We start from the raw sequence: 20,958 nt of genomic DNA, 5'->3' as shown, positions 1-20,958 counted from the left end.
CTGGGGGGTGCCCCGTGGAATTAGACAACTTTTTGTTTCCTGGGCCAGTCTACTACACATACACCATTTTTCCGTAGTATTCATCGAAATCTACAACAGAAAAAATAAAAACTTGTATAACAGTATAACAGCAAACAATACCAAAAATTGACGCAAAAATCGTCGCCAGCAGAAATGGTCATAAGATCTGTCAAATCAATCGTCTACAAAATTTTATAAATTCAATAATCTTAGTATTTCCTAAAATTGAGTCTTGTTTTTCATGCAGATTAAAATGATATAATGTCCTACTAACACGATTTTAGAACATAGTTGTTTTGTTGGCGACGATTTTGCAGGTGCCTAAAAAGTGTTACCAAGGAAACAGTCAATAGTAAAGTATGTTATGCCTGAAGTATTGTGCATATTAAATTCTGGTATTTTACTTCTTATGCAAGGCTAGTTCATAACAGAGTATGGTATCAATAACAGAATGAGGTATTATTGAGTTAATTTCCCCTGCTCGGGATTAAACATTTCAATAAACATGTCTTCATATAAAAAGAAGTGTTCGGAATCTGCTTTGGACTTGAATCAAAACGTTGCGTATTTTATATCAATATCTCAAAATGTATCTTGCTGAGCCCATGGCTATGCGGATCAAGTTGATTGAATTGAGTTAAATAGATTAATCCACCTAGTGATGCACGCTATGTCAAAAGGTGATTATTATTTCAGATTTTTCAAAGCGGGTTGTTCTTTTTTTACACGGGTGGTTTTTAGTCGAATAAAACCTTTAGCGTTAATGAAACTATGAGTTAACCCCATGAAAAAAATCACAAGAAATCAAAGAAAATTCAGGTGGTATTTGAAAAGCTGTGCAAGCTCGAACTGAAATCGATCTATAGTGCGACGCTGCAATCAATTAAATGATTGACAGATCGAAAATATAAGCCGAGCAAGATCGGGCAGGTTTACCTAATTCACTATAAAAATAAATTTGGAATCTGAATATTTCTTATCCAAAGTAGGGAAAGTATACCGGTTTTCGACACCTTAGTGCCTAATTTGGCCAACTCTGAAAAATGCATATTTACAAAAAAAAATATATCGATCAATTTCCACAGCGAAAAAACATGAAGGATATATCTCCTGTTACAGCTAATACTGTGCAATTTATAAGTTGAAGACGATGTACAATAAATAAATAAATAAATAATACAACTCTCTAAAATTGCTTCGGAGGTATTCAAGAAACTGGCCAAATTAGGAACATGGCCAAAATTGGTTACCCTATTAAAATATTATCGCAGGGACCTTACTTTTTTCTATGAATTAATGTCCCATAGACAAAATGAATGCTATAATCAAAATAGAATTTCATTTAAAAGATAATAATCAAATTACCTTTTTTTCTTTTTGTAACTTACATTTAACGAAGAAAACCGGAGCTCCATGAAAGTTGTGTGTTATTACCCTTCACACTTGTAACTTATTATGTCGGCATTCTACTTTGGGCTGGGCATACCAAGCTTATGCCGTAGAATTATACATCAGATGTTTATAGCCTGGTGTTTCATTAGGAACAAATATATGTACAATCAATCGCAAGATTGAGCAAACACCTTGGGTTTGAATGTATTAGCAATTTCAAAGGGAACCAATTTTTAAAAGTTTTTATAAAAGTATGTAAACAGTGTTTTTCATTCTGTAATGATAAGAGTACCAAATTTTTTCCGATAAATAGGTAGTTATTTAAAAATAATCGCGTTAAAGGTCTGTAAGATGCCGCAAAATTCTGTATACATCTAATCAGTTTCTATGAAATCTCTTCATGTGAACATAAGCAATATAATTGAATGTTCTTTTTTTTCATAACAACGCATAACATAATAAATATCCACTACTTTGACATTCATTGTTCTGAAATTAGAGCAAGTACTGCTCGAATGTTGATCAAAATGGCGACCATGTGAAAGATAAATTGGTTTGTAATAATTCAATGCAGCTTGGCAAATTAGTTGCAATACCCTGTTAAACTGTTAAATAATCAGAAACTGTAGATAGGAATGCTGCCTAACATATGTATGTTAAATAATCAAGAAAGTACCCGAGCAGCACAAATCAAACAAAAATGGTTGCAGCAACTTAATTGTGACTAAATCTGGTCACAAATGTGTTGCAGTGGCCTGTGTGAAACATACGTGCTACTAGGGTGGAATCTATAGATAAGCGAAGATAAATCCTCTGTCTCCAAACGAACTGTCAAACGTGTCTCCAAACGAGCATGACATCAAAGTTTCAATGAAAATATTAAGGGGTGTGATGTCATATGCGCCTGGTACATGGTTAAAAAATGAACCCAACCATGCTTTCGCTCATTTATAGATTCTACTATCCATATCAGAGACGAGTTGAGCATAGTCGCTAGCTAATAAATATTGATGAAAATATGCTAAGCAATGTTAAGAATGACCCAAATAAAATGTAGTATAACTTTATCTAAAATTAGATTTCAAGATTGATTATAACTTCAGAAATCTCGTAAATCATGATGGCATTAAATCCATTCACTCACAGACAAATTCGAAAAGTCCAAATGAATATAAAATACCAAACTAACTAACATACATTCTCTACTCATTTGATAATATCACTTTTAATGAGAATCCTAGAGTGATAATCGGCCAAAAACCAATTTTAGATAAAGTTATACTTCATTTTGTTGACATCATCCTCAACATTTTCTCTCCATATTTACATCAATTTATATCAGCTACCGGCTGGGTTTCACATTTTTTTTCATATGTCCAACTCGCTTCTGATTATATAACATATGTCAGGCAGCATGGCGAAAACAATTGCAGTGTACTGCAACTATTTAGCGTTGCTGAATTGTATTTTTACAATCCACTCTTACTTTTCACTTGTTCGTCATTTTGATCAACATTCGAGCAGTACTTAGCAGTGGATATTTATAATTTGATGCATTCCCGACTAGAAGGTCATATCAAAATTATATCAACCTATGTTATTATGTTATACTAAATTTTTATAACAAAATTTGTTAGGAATATGGTGCAGGATGTTGTTAAAATATCTATATTTCTATCAAAAATTACACTACTGGAAACAAAAAAACTATTAAATTTTGTTACAATCTATATACATAAAAATTAATTTCTGTCTGTCTGACCCTTATAGACTCGGAAACTACTGAACATCGGTTCAGTGAAAATTTGTACGCAGAGGTTTTTGGGGCCGGGGAAGGTTTTTAAGATGGTTCGAGACACCTCCCCCCTTTGGAAAGGGAGGCTTCCATACAAATAAACCTTAACTTTCTGCATAATTCGAGAACTAATCACATAATAAATCAATTTACGGCGAAACGAAGCTCGTCGGGTCTGCTAGTTTTATCATAAAAATAACATATTTTGTTAGAAATTTATAACAGAATTAGATACAAAATATATTGTTTCTGTGCAGTTGCAAATTTTTACAGTTCGTGATAGGTTTCCAGATTGTGATCAACAATCAGAAATTTTTGTTTTTGTCTGAACAAGAATATTTTTCGAGAAATTGAAACAAACAAATATGTAAGGCAACCTTTTCAAATTATATCAGCGTTATGATATCTATATGGCTGGGAGACGGGCAGCAGGGACTATGTCCAAGGGCTTGACGATCCCTCCCCAGGCCATCTGCGAGTTGTGGGGCTTGCCTAGGATGTGGTGGGGTTTGACAGTGGGCCCTGTTAAACCTCTATAAAATGCTGCATGTATCCGCAAGTAGGCTCCACCAAAGCGACCGTGTGCCGCTCAAAGCGCACAAGCCCAAGTCCTGGTGTTAGGTGGGACGCTAAACAGCCCTGACACGACGGCCCTCCGACGAGACAGGGGTTTGCGCAGGCCCAATAAGCCGCCTAGAAAACCAATCATTACGAACAATATAAGAGATAATGCGACTCGATATAATCGGCAAAGACCTAGGCGACGAATACAGGATCACGATTGGAAGCTTGGAACATGGAATTGCAAGTCGCTAGGTTTCGCAGGTTGCGACAGGATGATCTACGATGAATTACATCCTCGCAACTTCGACGTCGTGGCGCTGCAGGAGATTTGCTGGACAGGACAGAAAGTGTGGAAAACGCAAGGATGTGCAAGCTGAGGATTAAAGGCCGTTTCTTCAACTATAGCATCATCAACGTGCACTGCCCACACGAAGGGAGACCCGACGACGAGAAAGAAGCGTTCTACGCACAGCTGGAGCAGACATACGATGGATGCCCACTGCGGGACGTTAAAATCGTCATCGGTGACATGAACGCACAGGTAGGAAGGGAGGAAATGTATAGACCGGTCATCGGACCGGATAGTCTGCACACCATATCGAATGACAACGGCCAACGATGCATAAACTTCGCAGCCTCCCGCGGAATGGTAGTCCGAAGCACCTTCTTCCCCGCAAAAATATCCACAAGGCCACATGGAGATCACCTAACCAAGAAACGGAAAACCAAATCGACCACGTTCTAATCGACGGTAAATTCTTCTCCGACATCACGAACGTCCGCACTTACCGCAGTGCGAATATTGAATCCGACCACTACCTCGTTGCAGTATGCCTGCGCTCAAAACTCTCGACGGTGTACAACACGCGTCGAAGTCGGACGCCGCGGCTTAACATTGGGCGGCTACAAGACGGTAGACTAGCCCAAGAATACGCGCAGCAGCTGGAAGTGGCACTTCCAACGGAAGAGCAGCTAGGCGCAGCATCTCTTGAAGATGGCTGGAGAGATATTCGATCCGCCATTGGTAGCACCGCAACCGCTGCACTTGGCACGGTGCCCCCGGATCAGAGAAACGACTGGTATGACGGCGAATGTGAGCAGTTAGTAGAAGAGAAGAATGCAGCATGGGCGAGATTGCTGCAACACCGCACGAGGGCGAACGAGGCACGATATAAACAGGCGCGGAACAGACAAAACTCGATTTTCCGGAGGAAAATGCGCCAGCAGGAAGATCGAGACCGTGAAGAAACGGAGCAACTGTACCGCGCTAATAACACACGAAAGTTCTATGAGAAGTTAAACCGATCACGTAAGGGCCACGTGCCACAGCCCGATATGTGTAAGGACATAAACGGGAACCTTCTTACGAACGAGCGTGAGGTGATCCAAAGGTGGCGGCAGCACTACGAAGAACACCTGAATGGCGATGTGGCTGACGAAGATGGCGGTATGGTGATGGACCTGGGAGAACGCGCGCAGGACATAATTCTACCGGCTCCGGATCTCCAGGAAATCCAGGAGGAGATTGGCCGGCTGAAGAACAACAAAGCCCCTGGGGTTGACCAACTACCAGGAGAGCTATTTAAACACGGTGGTGAGGCACTGGCTAGAGCGCTGCACTGGGTAATTACCAAGATTTGGGAGGAGGAAGTTTTGCCGCAGGAGTGGATGGAAGGTGTCGTGTGTCCCATCTACAAAAGGGCGATAAGCTGGATTGTAGCAACTACCGCGCAATCACATTGCTGAACGCCGCCTACAAGGTACTCTCCCAAATTTTATGCCGTCGACTAGCACCAACTGCAAGGGAGTTCGTGGGGCAGTACCAGGCGGGTTTTATGGGCGAACGCTCCACCACGGACCAGGTGTTTGCCATTCGCCAAGTACTGCAGAAATGCCGCGAATACAACGTGCCCACACATCATCTATTCATCGACTTCAAAGCCGCATATGATACAATCGATCGGGATCAGCTATGGCAGCTAATGCACGAACACGGTTTTCCGGATAAACTGACACGGTTGATCAAAGCGACGATGGATCGGGTGATGTGCGTAGTTCGAGTTTCAGGGGCATTCTCGAGTCCCTTCGAAACCCGCAGAGGGTTACGGCAAGGTGATGGTCTTTCGTGTTTGCTATTCAACATCGCTTTGGAAGGTGTAATACGAAGAGCAGGGATTAACACGAGTGGTACAATTTTCAATAAGTCCGTCCAGCTATTTGGTTTCGCCGACGACATAGATATTATGGCACGTAACTTTGAGAAGATGGAGGAAGCCTACATCAGACTGAAGAGGGAAGCCAAGCGGATCGAACTAGTCATCAACACGTCGAAGACGAAGTACATGATAGGAAGAGGTTCAAGAGAAGACAATGTGAGACACCCACCGCGAGTTTGCATCGGTGGTGACGAAATCGAGGTGGTAGAAGAATTTGTGTACTTGGGCTCACTGGTGACTGCCGAAAATGACACCAGTAGAGAAATTCGGAGACGCATAGTGGCTGGAAATCGTACGTACTTTGGACTCCGCAAGACGCTCCGATCGAATAGAGTTCGCCGCCGTACCAAACTGACAATCTACAAAACGCTAATTAGACCGGTAGTCCTCTACGGACACGAGACCTGGACGATGCTCGTGGAGGACCAACGCGCACTTGGAGTTTTCGAAAGGAAAGTGCTGCGTACCATCTATGGTGGGGTGCAGATGGCGGACGGTACGTGGCGAATGAACCACGAATTGCATCAGCTGTTGGGAGAACCATCCATCGTTCACACCGCGAAAATCGGACGACTGCGATGGGCCGGGCACGTAGCCAGAATGTCGGACAGTAACCCGGTGAAAATGGTTCTCGACAACGATCCGACAGGCACAAGAAGGCGAGGTGCGCAGCGGGCAAGGTGGATCGATCAGGTGGAAGATGACTTGCGGACCCTCCGTAGACTGCGTGGTTGGCGACGTGTAGCCATGGACCGAGCCGAATGGAGAAGACTCTTATATACCGCACAGGCCACTTCGGCCTTAGTCTGAATAAATAATAATATAATGGCTGGGAGACTTTGCTACATCTATTTTAATTGCCTACTGTTGGGCAATTCGGTGTTAAGCATTTTTAAATCATATTATGAAATTCAAAATTCTGTTACAACATTTGAAAGATAATGGCTACTTAGAACAAAATTGTATCAAAATAAGTTATAAATATCACAATATGTTAATTCTGTGCTCAGTTTCTGTTATGCTCTTCTAGTTGGGTTGTCATGAAAAAGAACATTAAATTACATTGATTATGCTTAAAGGAAGAGATTTCATAAAAAACAGATTCGGCGTATGCTCAAATTTGGGGCATCTTATAGGCTTTTTTCGTGATAATTTTCAAACAAATATACATCGGAGAAAATTTTCAAAATATGTATAACCCTTAATCATTGCAGAATAAAAAAACAGTGCTGAAATACGTTAAAAGAAACCTGGAGAAAAAATATGTTTCCTTTGAAATTGTTATTACATTCATCTAATCCAAGGTATATGCTCAATTTTTCTATTGACTGTAAATGTGATGTGGAATATATTTTATTTATTTATTTATTGATTTATTTGTTTATTTGATTATTTATTTATTTGCCGTCAATAAAGCTTGTAGACCGTATTGTTACATTGAGAGCATATCTTGTCTTGTTTTAGCACATGCACAGCCAGTATTGAAAAGCATTCTGGAAATGTCGGCTGTATTTCCAAGCATTTTCTTGTCAGCATTGATATTGACAAGATATCATAAATATGACACAAATATAATATAATACTAAACTACATGTTTTAGTTATAGATTACAATATTGTGTTATAGAAGTAATTTTACAATTGTATGTTTCTACTGTCTATAACCTGACGATTACGAAAACTCTGTTTTAATTTTGGTTTGGACATACATACTGAAGTCAATGGCATCACAATGTTTATTATATATATCCATCATTTGGTACAAGGGACAATACTTTGCATAATTTGTTAAAAATATTTGGCGTTGACCCTCCTTAGCCGTGCGGTAAGATGCGCGGCTACAAAGCAAGACCATGCTGAGGGTGGCTGGGTTCGATTCCCGGTCCCGGTCTAGACAATTTTCTGTTTGGAAATTAGCTCGACTTCCCTGGGCATAAAAGTATCATCGTATCAGCCTCATGATATTCGAATGCAAAAATGGTAACTTAGCTTAGAAACCTCGTAGTTAATAACTATGGAAGTGCTTAATGAACACTAAGCTGCAAGACGGCAATGTCCCAGTCCCCCACTAATAATAATTCCAATGAAGAAGAAGATTTGGCGTTGACGTAACTGCCGCGATGGGGTGTAAAAATTTATTTTTGTGAAACTAAATTATTTATAAATATATCATCAATAATGATAAAAAAGGCTTATGGGCCACTTCGCAAACTTTAAAACAAGATTTCTTTAAAATCCCTAAGCAAAAAAATTTACGATCTTCATTAGCTGCAATCTTATGATGAATGGTAACTTTCCGCGGAGAAAAAAAACGAAGTACATCAAAATCAAATAATACTCTCCTTTTGGCATACCGTTGCGGTACATAATTCTTGTACATAATTAAATTTTATCAGAAAAAATAGCATTCAAAAGATTAAAAGAGCATTTTAGATTGATAGATGCATTATAGTGGAAAATTTCAAAAGTTGTAGCGATACGTAAAGATTCTCAATGCTATTATACTCCGAGTGGACTGTTTTACCACTACCGTAACAATAGGACATACATTCCGTATCCGTATCCAAATCAATTTCCGCCTCTAATTGTATCATGGAAATCTAACCTCCCATACTCACGGGTCAAGCATGTTAGTCAACATTGACTATGCCCCGTATGTAGAGTCGTTTAACAAACCGAGTTAACCAACTTAGTTTGTCAAACAGTGCTACACACGGTCAAATGTTGCACTAACTTGTCTAATTTCCTGGGGCGGAGTCAATGTTTGACGAACATGCTTGACCGTGTATATGGGGAATATATGTGACAGATTAGGGGAAATAGTGCAAAACGCACCCACGGGGCAAAAAAGCCTCTCATAAATTCACACAGAATGCGACGATTGTCAAAATTCGGGCCGAAGTTGCTTTGTGAAGGTGGATATTTTATGCCGTGATCAAAATACATCGTCGAAAAATGTATTCAACGACTGAAATATGGTTTAAATTATTATTAATCATATTTGGTGTATGGTATACCAGTAGACATAAACCAAAGGACTTGCTAGTTTTTTGTTATATGGCTTAAATATTCGGCACTGGGGGATCTCCAGCTACTTTCTTTCGTAGGTGATTTAAACATAAACGTTCTGGACCAACATCAAAGTTTTCTCACTCTCACTATCTCACGCAAAATGTATGAAAATATTACATAACGTAACGTTACATGTAACACTGGACGGAAGTGATGCAACTCTCAATAGACTAGGCTTGTATCATCTTCGAATTTGTGCGAATCGCACAATACTGATGCCAATGCTAACAAGAGCTACAAGTGAACTCTTTCGAAAAAACTGATGTTTTTTGGCTTTTGGTCAAATTTAGTAGGACCCCGACCAAAAAAGAACCTAATTAAATCTGTTTGTGAACGCGGCATACTTTTTCTTCTTCTAATTGACATTACATCCCCGACTGGAACATTGCCGCCTCGCATTCAGCACTTCCACAGCAATTACCTACGAGTTTTTTAGGCCAAGTTATCATTTTTGCATTTGTATATTTTTTGATAAATGTACAATAGTACAATATTTTCAAATATGTAGTGCCTCAGAAAAATGTTTTTTTGAAAATTTGGGTTTGAGGCACCTTTTATTGATTCGCTTCTTATGAGCGCATAACAATAACGATAACACTCATATAGCAGAGCATTTTCGATGTTTTCCTAACACAAAACAATCATGCGATCAAAGCTACCATAACTAGAGCTAATATTAAAATAATTACCGAAATTTTTTAACTACAAACAATTATTCCAATTAATGATGCAATGTTACAATCGTTGTTATATGCACTTTAATAATGATGAATCACACTGTAACCATTTCTAGTATTACTGCAATAACATTATAGTTTTAAGAACTAGGCGTAGTCTTGTAGACAAACATAATGTCAACCATACGATCATGCAATTGTGAAAAGCATTTTGAAACTGCATAAATGACTCAATTAAGCATAACACACAACCGCGAAGATAAAATCCACTCACCTCCTAAGGCATTCAGCTGGGCAGTGGTCACCGGCGGTGGCCTGGACAAAATGTTATCGATACCGTGCGGATTAGGAGCACCACCGCCGCCTACGGCCAATCCCGTTTGGTGCACCTGAGTTTGGGGTGACGTGGCTTGCACCGGACTACCTCCCTGGACCTTCATTTCCGTCATCGAATGCAGCGCAGCAAGCGGCGGACCGAGAAAACTCATCTGCAGCTTGTGGTCCAGCATGTCCGATATCGTGTGGGATTTCCCTTTCAGGTGGTTGTTGTTAATTAAGTTATTGTTGTTTGTCAACGTGACTCCGTTGTTGTTACTTGTAGCGTACGATCCGTTGATTTGAGTAATGGAAGGATTGCTCGCTGCTACGTGGGTTAGGTTTTCCGGACTCCGCGATCCTACACTATCGTTATGTGGACTGTGGTAACCAGTAAGATCGTCTTTGTTTTGACTAGAATAAGATCGATTGCTTTCAACGGGACTGCAGGTACCCAGGCGCTTCTCTCGAAGGTCTGAACTATCGGAATTGTAGTTTACCCTTCCGTTTGGACTATTTTCCCGACTCAGTACATTCACTTCATCATCCTTGTTCTGATCGTTAAAACTGATGTTGTCTTGGCTGTCTGGATAATCTTTTTTCTGGTATCCATAAGTGTCCAAATTCGTATCTCTCGATGGACTTGAACTACCGAGGTATAGATTCACAGGACTTCCATCGCCAGTTCCTCGGAAACCCTGTGTGAGATTCAGCAGGTTAGTTCCATTTGCCTGCGGCACATGTTGTTGTAAGGGTGTCGGAGGCACGTTTGCGGGATCATACACAGATGGGTCTCGGAAGCCAAAGTTATTACTAAAATTAAATCCATGCGTCCCGAGTAAACCAGGTGATCTGAATGCTGCCAGGTTGAAAGAGTTTGGGGAACAATCCAGGCGAGAAAATCCTGCCAGAGATTGTTGAGGGTTAACCCCACCGTAGCTCGTCGGCACTGCCAGTGGTCCCGATTTTGGGCTTTCACTGCCCAACTCCGTCAAGTAGTGACTACCCAGATTGACCGATTTACGCCACGTTGAAACACTTTCAAAAATACTTCTGCGCGATAATTGATAACACACTTTCTTCAGTTTTCACTTTAAATTTGCTTCTTTGTATGTTTTCAGTATTCACTTAATTTTTATGCAGTTGCACAAATTCGTAAATTATTATGGTTGATTAGCGCAATACGCTTACTGTTGATTTCTCCCAATTCACAAAATTAATTTAAGTAATCACCTCAAATCGATTTCGATAATCGCGTGTCACACTAATCCCCAATCAATTTTATCAACGTGTTTATTCTCTATTATCCACCGGAAACGCGCGTCCGCTCGATTAGGCCTAACGTAAACGAATGATTTCAAAAGAAATCCGATCCAATTCACCAACGCACCGGGAATTGATTTCAAATGACTTTTGGTGCTATTGTTGCGCTTTTGTCATATCGTCGTTCAATACTCCAGTAAACTATGCTTGCACTAAATATACGTCCCTCTCACTCATACACTTGTTCCGGGCGGAGGATTCCGTATCAACACGCATTTAATCGCGACAACACACAATAATCGTCGTCAATTATGCTTTCTTCTCTCGCCGATAGCTCGAGCCCGACTCTCCGCAATCAAATCCGTGAACACACAGAACGCAAAAGAGCCGCGTACTTGCCCTATGTTCAATTCTTACTGTGTTCCATAGCCTCCGGAAAGATGGCTTTTCCGTCAAATCCCACTAGAACCAAAATAGTGTGAGTGAGATCACCCATGCAATGTGTAAAACACGTTCTCGTCCATTGTTTCCGTGTAGTGGTAGCACAGAGAAAATCATGGAAACGCAATGTGCATAAAAGCTCCGCCCACCAATTAAAAAAAGATAAAAAGGTGGAGCATATAAGCACTAATACTTGTTTGTACTTCACCCCTCTGGCAGCGAATTGTACAATTAAGAGCATAGAAACCATGAAACACGATGGAGAAGCGAGTCAATGTGTAAGTTCATTATTCTCGTGCTATCTCGTTCCTATAAAGGTTCTCCTGGCGGAGGCAGCAGAAAGCAAGCAACTTACGTCGAACGGTGAAATGAACCCGTTCTTTTTTTTCGTTTTGTGTGGAATTTCATTTTATAATAATCTTCTCTACAATGGTGAAGAAAGATTCTATTTCACATTAGTAACTCCCTCGCGACTGCCGTCCATCCTCGAGCCGACCACCCCTAGGCTTGAGTTGAGTGTGGTCCATTTATGTAGCGACGATCCCGAGCAGACGAGAGAGTTAATGTGTTTCTCTATTTTCGATTCGTTTTTACTCATTTTCTATACAACGCAATAATGATGTTCCGAGATAGTTGGCGGTAGATAGTAAAGTGGAATTTCAAATAAAGAACCATAATTTCGTAATTTCAAGCGTGCGGTTTCAGAGGAATGTGTGTGGGTTTGGTCATCGGATAGACCGTGGAAGTCGGATGAAGTTCAGCTAGAGAACGCCTTCATGTTTGTATGGTTCCTTACACAATATTATGAATAACATTATTATAATTTATGTTTTGCTAATCTTTGTGTGAATAGATTTTAATGTGCTAAAAATGACTTTGTGGACTTCACAAGGTAACTAATCTTGCAATTTAACGCATAGTAGTTATCAATTAACCTTAATAATGAAAAAACAGCCAAGATCATTGTAACGCTCAAAATTGTCATTCACTCCATTCACACGTCTCAAAGCTTCCTTAATATTTTTTTAAAGTTGGTTTCAAAGATATTATTGAAAAATCATAAATCAATTGCAAGGAAGAGAATACAAACGGATAAGTCAAATTTTGCATGATTTTTTTTTTTGAGGAAAAGTCGACATGCATCTAGTGGTGCTTGATTTGAATCGTCCATGAGGTTTAAGATTTTGAGTTTTTCCCAACACTGACTCTCCGCTGTAATTTTTATTCCACGCCGCCGGAGAATTCTCATCATTTAATGTCATGACAATTCGTGACATTTTTATTATTTCGCTCTCATGTCCCACATTGTACAATGTAAAGGATCCTTTGGGCGTTACAAATTCATCATAAATTCTGAATGAATAATGATTCCTAAAAAAAAATGTTTATTCAAATTAGTCTAATGACACAAAATAACATTTTCAACACTGCCCAGCATTTCTTGAAAATTACCTCTGAAGAATCAATTTTCCAAGAGTTCTGGGATATTCCACCTCCAGATGTAAAATGCGGAACTCGACCTACATGAATTCAGAGGAATTATTAATTCGAGTTCTTGGGAACTACTACTCAATGAATGCTGGGGAATAGTATTTTGATGATTGCTGGAGAATCCCTACCCAGCAATTTTGAGGAATTCTTCATCCAAATCAAAGCATGATGAAGAATGGAATCAAAAGTTATTGCAAGCGTGCGACAAGTTTGAAATCGTAAAGAAGTTGAAAAGTAAATAGTGGGCCACTGAAGAACAACATAAAATTGAAATCGCTGTTGTTTTCCGTAACGTCACCCCATGAACATGAACTACCATATATTGCTTGCACCACTAATGGGTACTCTGGTTAAAATCCCGAAAAACGTGTGTTCAGCAAGCATGTTGCATACATCATTTGAGAAAATTTTATTTTTGATTAATTCACCAAAAAGTGAGATAGAAATTTTATTTTTTTAAAAATTTGTTGAAACAAAATGGCGTCTTTGGGTAAGTTGTCAGAAATAATTTATTTATTGAAACGAACAAGGTATGACTCAATTTTAGATAATAGGTCATTTAGCGTTATGAAAACTGGTATAAAATGAATAACTTTGCATGGGCGCATTTTCTGAGGTCAACAATGTTCTAGAAACTTATTCAGCACCTCAAAATACAGCATTCAACTAAGAAATCATAACAATAATTTGAATCTATAGAAGGAAATTCAAGATTTACGAACAAAATTACACATTTTTCACACCAAAAAATCTCGCAAAGTTGCAAAAAGTGGCAGCAAATATATTATATTATATAGTATATTTGGTGGCAGCCAAATCAATGCACATTCAAAAAATAAGCTTCAAAGCTTTCTATTACAAGTGGTTTAATTTGTACCTCGTTGTATCCTCGTCAGATATTTGTTAATGAAAAATATCTCTTTTTCTACTTGTTCGGTTTCTACTTGTTCGCCGGCCCCTATCTGGTTCTCGGTTGAATATTGTTTTCGCTATTCTTTCTTTCGACATTCGCACTAAGTGACCAGCCCACTGAAGTCTGCCGTATTTTATACGATTCACAATATTTTCTTGTATACTTGATACAGCTCATGATTCATGCATCTGCGTTACTCACCATTTTCTAGTTTCCATCCAAGTATTGTACGCAGCACCTTTCGCTCGAAAACCCCAAAAGCTCTCCGGTTCGCCTCTTTTAATGTCCATGCTTCATGTCCATAAAGGGCCACTGGTAGAATCAGAGTTTTGTATAGAGCAAATTTCCTTTCCGTCTGCATGTTGCGGGGCCTAAGCTGATTACGTAATCCGTAAAAGGCCCTGTTCGCAGCAACAATACGTCTTTTCACTTCACGGAAAACGTCATTGTCACATGTCACAAGCGTTCCAAGGTAAACAAATTCTTCAACAACTTCAAACACATCCCCATCAAGCATTACCTCTGCACCAACACCACTTGGTCTTCCCCTATCTCTACCTGCCACCATGTACCATTGTCTTGGTAGAGTTGATGATTAGGCCTATCCTCCCCATCTCCCTCTTCAGTGGGACAAAGGCCTCCACTACTGCTCTGCGATCGATTCCAATAAAGTCGATGTCGTCCGAAAAACCCTGGAGCATATGCGACCGTGTGATGATAGTGCCGTTCCTCTGCACGCCAGATCTCCTAATAGCGCCTTCGAGTGCAGTGTTGAACAATAAATTCTAAAGTGCATCACCTTGATTCAATCAGTCTAAGGTCACAAACGAGGTTGACACTACGTCTGCAATCCGAATACTTGATTTCGAGCCATCCAGCGTTGCACGTATCAGTCTGATCAGTTTCGCTGGAAAACCATGTTCGGACATTATCTGCCACAGCTCATTTCTCTTCACTGAATCGTACGCTGCTTTGAAATCAATGAACAGATGGTGAATGGTGAGTCTGCAAGTTGTACTCCCGGAATTTTTCAAGGATCATCCGCAGGCTGAACATCCGATCCGTCGTTGATCGGCCCTCACAAAAACCTGCCTGGTATTCGCCGACGAAGGACTCACCAAGTGGTCTCAATCTGTTAAACAGGATACGCGATAGGATTTTATACGCCGAGTTCAGAAGGGTGATCCCTCTGTAATTGGTAGTCTGTGCCCTTTCTTATAGATTAGGCATATAAGGCAATCCAACCAGCCGGCAGGCAGTCATCCTGCCATATTTACTGGATAATGTGGTGGATTGATTGATGCAGCTGCTCACTTCCGTGTTTGAGGAGCTCGACCGGGATCTCGTCCTTCCCAGCAGCTTTACTGTTTTTCAGCTCGTTTAGAGTCTTCTTAATCTCGTCCAGCGTTGGTGGTTCCACAGCTTGACCGTCGCCGACTATGTCCATCCTGCTCCTTAATACACCTTCATTTTCACCGTTCAACAAATATTAGAACTGCTCCTTCCACCTGGCTGCCACCATAGTCTTGTCTGTCAGCAAATTCCCCTCTCGGTCATTGCACATGGCGGGCACTGGCGCAGTCTTATGCCGCGCGCCATTGACAGTTGCGTAAAACCTCCGCATATCGTTTCTATCCATGTTCTCCTGCGCTTCAGCTATCACACTCTCTTCGTGTTGCCTTTTTTTCTGCGGTGGATTCGTTTCTCTTCTGCCCTGCTGCACTGAACCGCTCTCTGTTGGAACGGGTACGAGCCACTAGCATTCGACTCCTAGCAACATTTTTTCGTCCGTCACTCGCGGGCACTCCTCATCAAACCAACCATTTCGTTGGCGTCGCTGTGCAGTGCCCAACACTTCCTGCGCTGTTGTAGTCACAGCTTCGTGAATATGTTCCCACAATCTGTTGACGTCGTCAGATCCTGTGGCATCTCCTATCCGCTTGTCCAGCTTCTGGTGGTACTGTTCAGCAACTCCTTCAACTGACAAGCGTTGAATTTTGGTTTTTGGTCCTTTTGAAAAGTTAAGCGAGAAATGTCGTCCGTCGACCAGCACGTGGTCTATCTGTGAGCAAGTGTCTCCACTCGGATGTTGCCAGGTGTGTTTGCAGATATTCTTACGTGCGAAGTAGGTACTGCTTATTGCCATCCTTCTAGCAGCAGCAAAGGTTACAAACCGCAGATCATTATCGTTGGTAGCGGAATGAAGGCTTTCTATACTAATGACAGGGCGAAAGAAACTTTCTCTTCCGATCTGCGCATTTGCATCCCCGATGACAATCTTTACATCGTGTTTTTTTTCTTCCTAAGCAATGGAGGGGGAATCTGCTCAACAGACATCCTGGGTTGTCCAGGGAGTGCGGGGTTAGGGGCCACCTCCAAACGAGGGAGGCTGGACTGCATCCCCGACCCGCTAAACCGTTTCCATTGCCGCCAAGCCCATCGTCCCTTCGCTACAACCAGAAAGTAATGCTTCAACGGGGGGCCAGTGCATAACGCACCCTCGAGGTTAGCTGCGTGTCCTTGCAGCATTGAACATCGTGACTCGCTTTTTTAGAAGAACACCATGGTATCGTGCCAGCGCATTGCCGGCTTTCCAAGTGGCCTTACCATGCCCTATGTCCTCGGAAGGTGGGAGGGGTCGACTTCGCGCCTGCTTCCCTCTGCACGACTGGTATCAAGAATGATGATGCCGCGTGCACCCCAAATTGACCTCTCTGCGAGGCCGAGGTCGGGCGAGGCCGAGTGTCCGAACCGGTGTAGGTACTGTCTGAAGCAACCATGGCCTGTAAGGACCTGGGTCAGGTGGAAAGTGATTTCCCCATGGCGCCTTTTGACCCACGTACCTATCTCCGGTATCAACCTATGTGTCCATCTACCCTTAGTGGAACTGTCCCATGCACGCTGCCATTTGACCATTGAGGCCAACCTGACAGTCCTACGGATGCCTCTCGTGCTGCGCATTTCGAAGCACTCTATGTCTTCACCCATAACGATGTCAATAGGCATCATACCGGTGATGACGCAGAGTGCATCGTGCGACACGGTACGGTACGCGCTCGCAACTTTACATCGTGTGTTGGGCACTCTCCGTAGACCTCCGTAGGCTCTCATAGAACTCATCCTTCACGTCATCATGCTTATCGTTCGTTGGGGCATAGATGCTGATCAGGCTATAGTTGAAGATTTTGCCCTTCATTCTCAACACGCAAATGCGGTCACTAATCGGCTTTCACCGGATAACACGCTTCATCTGCTTCCCGATCACCATGAAGCCAACTCCTCGTTCTGCTCTGTCACTGCCGCTTTAGTAGATGTGGTACTTGAATGAAGTGTTCGCGATGAGATCCACCGCCCAGAATTCACGTTCTCCAGTTCTGGGCCACCATATTTCCTAGATTGCTGTCATACTCACGCCGACCTGCTGCAGCTCACGAGCCAGGAGCCCAACACGTGCGGGTTCGTTCAAAGTTCTCACGTTCCAAGATCCGATTTTCCAATCGTTGTCCTTTATTCGTTGCCGGGTATGTTGCCGTTGAATCAATCCGATAGCTCTACTTTTGCCTTTCTTGGTAACTGTAAAATCTTCAATAGGCTTCCTTACCAGAGTTGCGCTACCTACATCGCGTTAAAGGGACTGCCTTCTCGATGCTGACACAATGCAATATGGTGTGCACAGTTTAGTATAGAGTGCCTCGTTGACACTCGGACGATGATCAGCCGCCCCTAACATGGAGAACAGACGCTATTGTGAGTCGATTCTGACATGGAGAACAGACGCTCAGTAAGATTTGCACCTCCGGAGAGGAGCAAACCCCAACACCCCCACGCATATGATATTCAAAGCACGATGCATCAGCTGAAACCATCATAAAGTGCAAAATTATGAAAGATCCCATAAAAAAACCCACTACCTCCACTATTGGTGCTACCTCCACTAAGGGCGCGGTTACCCTACCTAAATAGTTTTGATAAAAATGTTCCCTTCCACTTTAAGCTTAGGTTGTTCAAAAATCAACCTTTTTTTATGTCTTTAAAAATTATACGCAATAAGTTATTCATAATGCATAGTCTTGAGGTTGGAACTTTGAAATTATCATCATCATCTTCTAAACTTTTTATATTTTTCCCTTCACCTGGAATATTCAGAGCATAACCCGTCGGATCTTGGATCTCTGATATAAGATAATGTAGATACAACAGGATCGCTATGAGCTCCATCATTTCTCCATCATCATCTCCATCATCTTTTGACTTGTACGCAGGTTGGACAATTTGGTTCAGAGATTGACAGAAAGGGTTTTTTTTCGAAAATGGTCATCTTTTTCAAATTTCTTCTGAAATTCCCAATCATTCTGCGGAAATAAAAGATATTTTACTCACATTTTTCGATGTAGCTCAATAATGAATTACTAATATTGATTTGAAAGAAAACTCTATTTTGAACCGAACAATTATTTACAGACATAACACTCGAGTTTATTTCATTGTATACTGATTTACTGGTCTGGTACATTCAAATTATCTTCAGTTGACCAAACCGCCATATGTGATGTTTGAATCAATGCCGTTCGAATTTGACGGATCATCTTGTTCATAGTCGGAGAAAACAGTAGATGTCGCTAGTGTTCTTGTCACTATACATTTACATACAAAGGCAATCAATGCTTCATATGTGGTATCTGTTTTTTTTCTGTGAATCATCCATAAGTTAATGAACTCTTTATCAGATTTTGCTACCATCTAAAAAAATGCAATGACCAAGGCGTGTTTCAAGTATGTCAGATTACAACCATGCAAAACATGATTAAAAACTATAAATATAAAGTAATACATAATTACAAATTATTGATTATTGGTGAATATCTGCAGATGAACATGTAAATTTGAAGCTGCCATGCAACGCATTGTCATGTTTTTCCAAGCCATCGAAATGTTCTCATCCGTTCAGCTGCCGCAATCCGCCTATGCAATTTGCTAAGAAATAAACATAAACATGCTGCTCCTATGCTATCCGTAGGTCCAGGTAGACCCTACTTCTAAACCAACGAGATAAATTGGAACGAAGGGGAGAGTCGGGTCATTATAAATATGGTGTAGATAATGCAACCGTTTTCATAGCTTAGCTCAATCGTTCAATCTCAATTGTGCCATTATTTGTCACAATTAAATAATGATAAATAACGGGAGACCCTTTTTCCGCTCCTTTTTCAATAGAAATGGATATTGAGGCTGTGAGCACTGCCGACAGTGACGATATGCTGAATTTACCTTGTGAGAGATTTCCATAGAGGATGTATCTGTGCAATACGTAGCGGGGGTCCAGACAGCAGTTGAGAAACCAAAAATTTGGATGAATTTCGAAAGAATGTACTGACTTTTCTTCTCCAGCGACCAATACTTATTTCAGTGACATTTCATCACATTTATTAATTTTCCCCCATCTAACAATTTCTCCCGAAAGGACATCCGGTTTAGTTTCACATTGCCGCTGCTGACGCTAAATGATCATGGCAAGGTTTGTAATGGTGTGTACCGTAATGGTTAATGATTGTTCTGGTTTACAAGAGAAGGTGTTGGGAAAGGCCAAACAAAGCATAAATTTCTGAATATGGACAAAAAAGATGCAATAACGAAGGAAACCCATCAGCTTCACACGAATGAATGAAGAGATTAGGCACGATACGATGTGCCTAAAAAGGGAAAGCTTTGGAGTGCCAACATTTAACTTCTTTATCGGTTTCGTTAGTTTTCTTGACAAAACTTGAAATAATAAAAAAAATCAACAATTTCTATTTTTAAAATACCTGTTTTTGATTTCCTGAACCGGATCCGCACATCTTCAGCATGGTTTTGCTTTGTAGTCGAGCATCTTACTGCTAAGCTAAGAAAGGTTCTATATCATAGTGAAAAAAAATTGCTCACCATGCTGAAAAAATATTAGAGTAAATATTAACAAATGTTTGTTATTCTAACAACAACAAAAAATAGGGAGGAAGGGCAAACGCTAATTAGTCGGCTACATTTCAACCAAATGTTTTTTTGAGCATCAGATACTATCAATACACATGTAATTCAGTTTAATTTTGAATTGAAGATAAACTTTTAAACACAGTTAACAGAGACAGTTAACAGATCTAAAACCCAATTCTGCAATAAAAACTCATATTGATCCACTTAGCGTTAAAACATTCGAGTAAAATTTAAATACAGCTGTTCATTTTTTTCAATATTAATTCAAGCGCATTTTCGGTAACATTCAACCTTGGCAAAACAAAAAAATATTTTTTCAAACACTGGTACTTTTTTTTATTCAGCATTGTAATAGTATTTATTTATTTTAGACTAAGACCGGAGTGGCCTGTGCAGTGCATAAAAGTCTTCTCCATTCAGCTCGGTCCATGGCTGCACGTCGCCAGCCACGCCACGCAGTCTGCGGAGGATCCGCAAATCGTCCTCCACTTGATCGATCCACCATGCTCGCAGTGCAGCTCGCAACGTTGTCGAGAACCATTTTCACCGGATTATTGTCCAACGTTCTGGCAACGTGCCCAGCCTACCGCCGTCTTCCGATTTCGCAGTGTGAACGAAGGATGGTTCTCCCAACAGCATGTGCAACTCGTGAGTCATTTGCCTCCTCAACGTACCGTCTGCCATCTGCACTCCCACCATGGATGGTACGCAGCACTTACCTCTCGAAAAGTGCGCGTAGTTAATGATGTTGTACAAATTAAATAAAAATTAGTAAATAAAAAAATGTAAGGAAAAAAAAAAACATTTGATTTTGGCATCATAAGAATTT

The 20,958-nt window shown here is 40.8% G+C and overlaps 1 protein-coding gene across 1 annotated transcript in view; it reads right to left on the bottom strand.

Annotated features, from left to right (window-relative positions):
* Positions 1 to 20,958, bottom strand: part of LOC134222133 (homeobox protein 10) — a 205,172-nt gene that overhangs the window by 160,728 nt on the left and 23,486 nt on the right. The window contains exon 2 of the mRNA XM_062701276.1: positions 10,011 to 11,130. Within this exon, the coding sequence (XP_062557260.1) occupies positions 10,011 to 11,130 (1,120 nt within the window). The remainder of the gene's footprint in view (positions 1 to 10,010; positions 11,131 to 20,958) is intronic.

The sequence above is a fragment of the Armigeres subalbatus genome, chromosome 3 (genome assembly GCF_024139115.2).
Source record: "Armigeres subalbatus isolate Guangzhou_Male chromosome 3, GZ_Asu_2, whole genome shotgun sequence".
NCBI classification, from domain to species: Eukaryota; Metazoa; Arthropoda; class Insecta; order Diptera; family Culicidae; genus Armigeres; species Armigeres subalbatus.
This window is presented reverse-complemented; position numbering and strand designations above follow the sequence as displayed.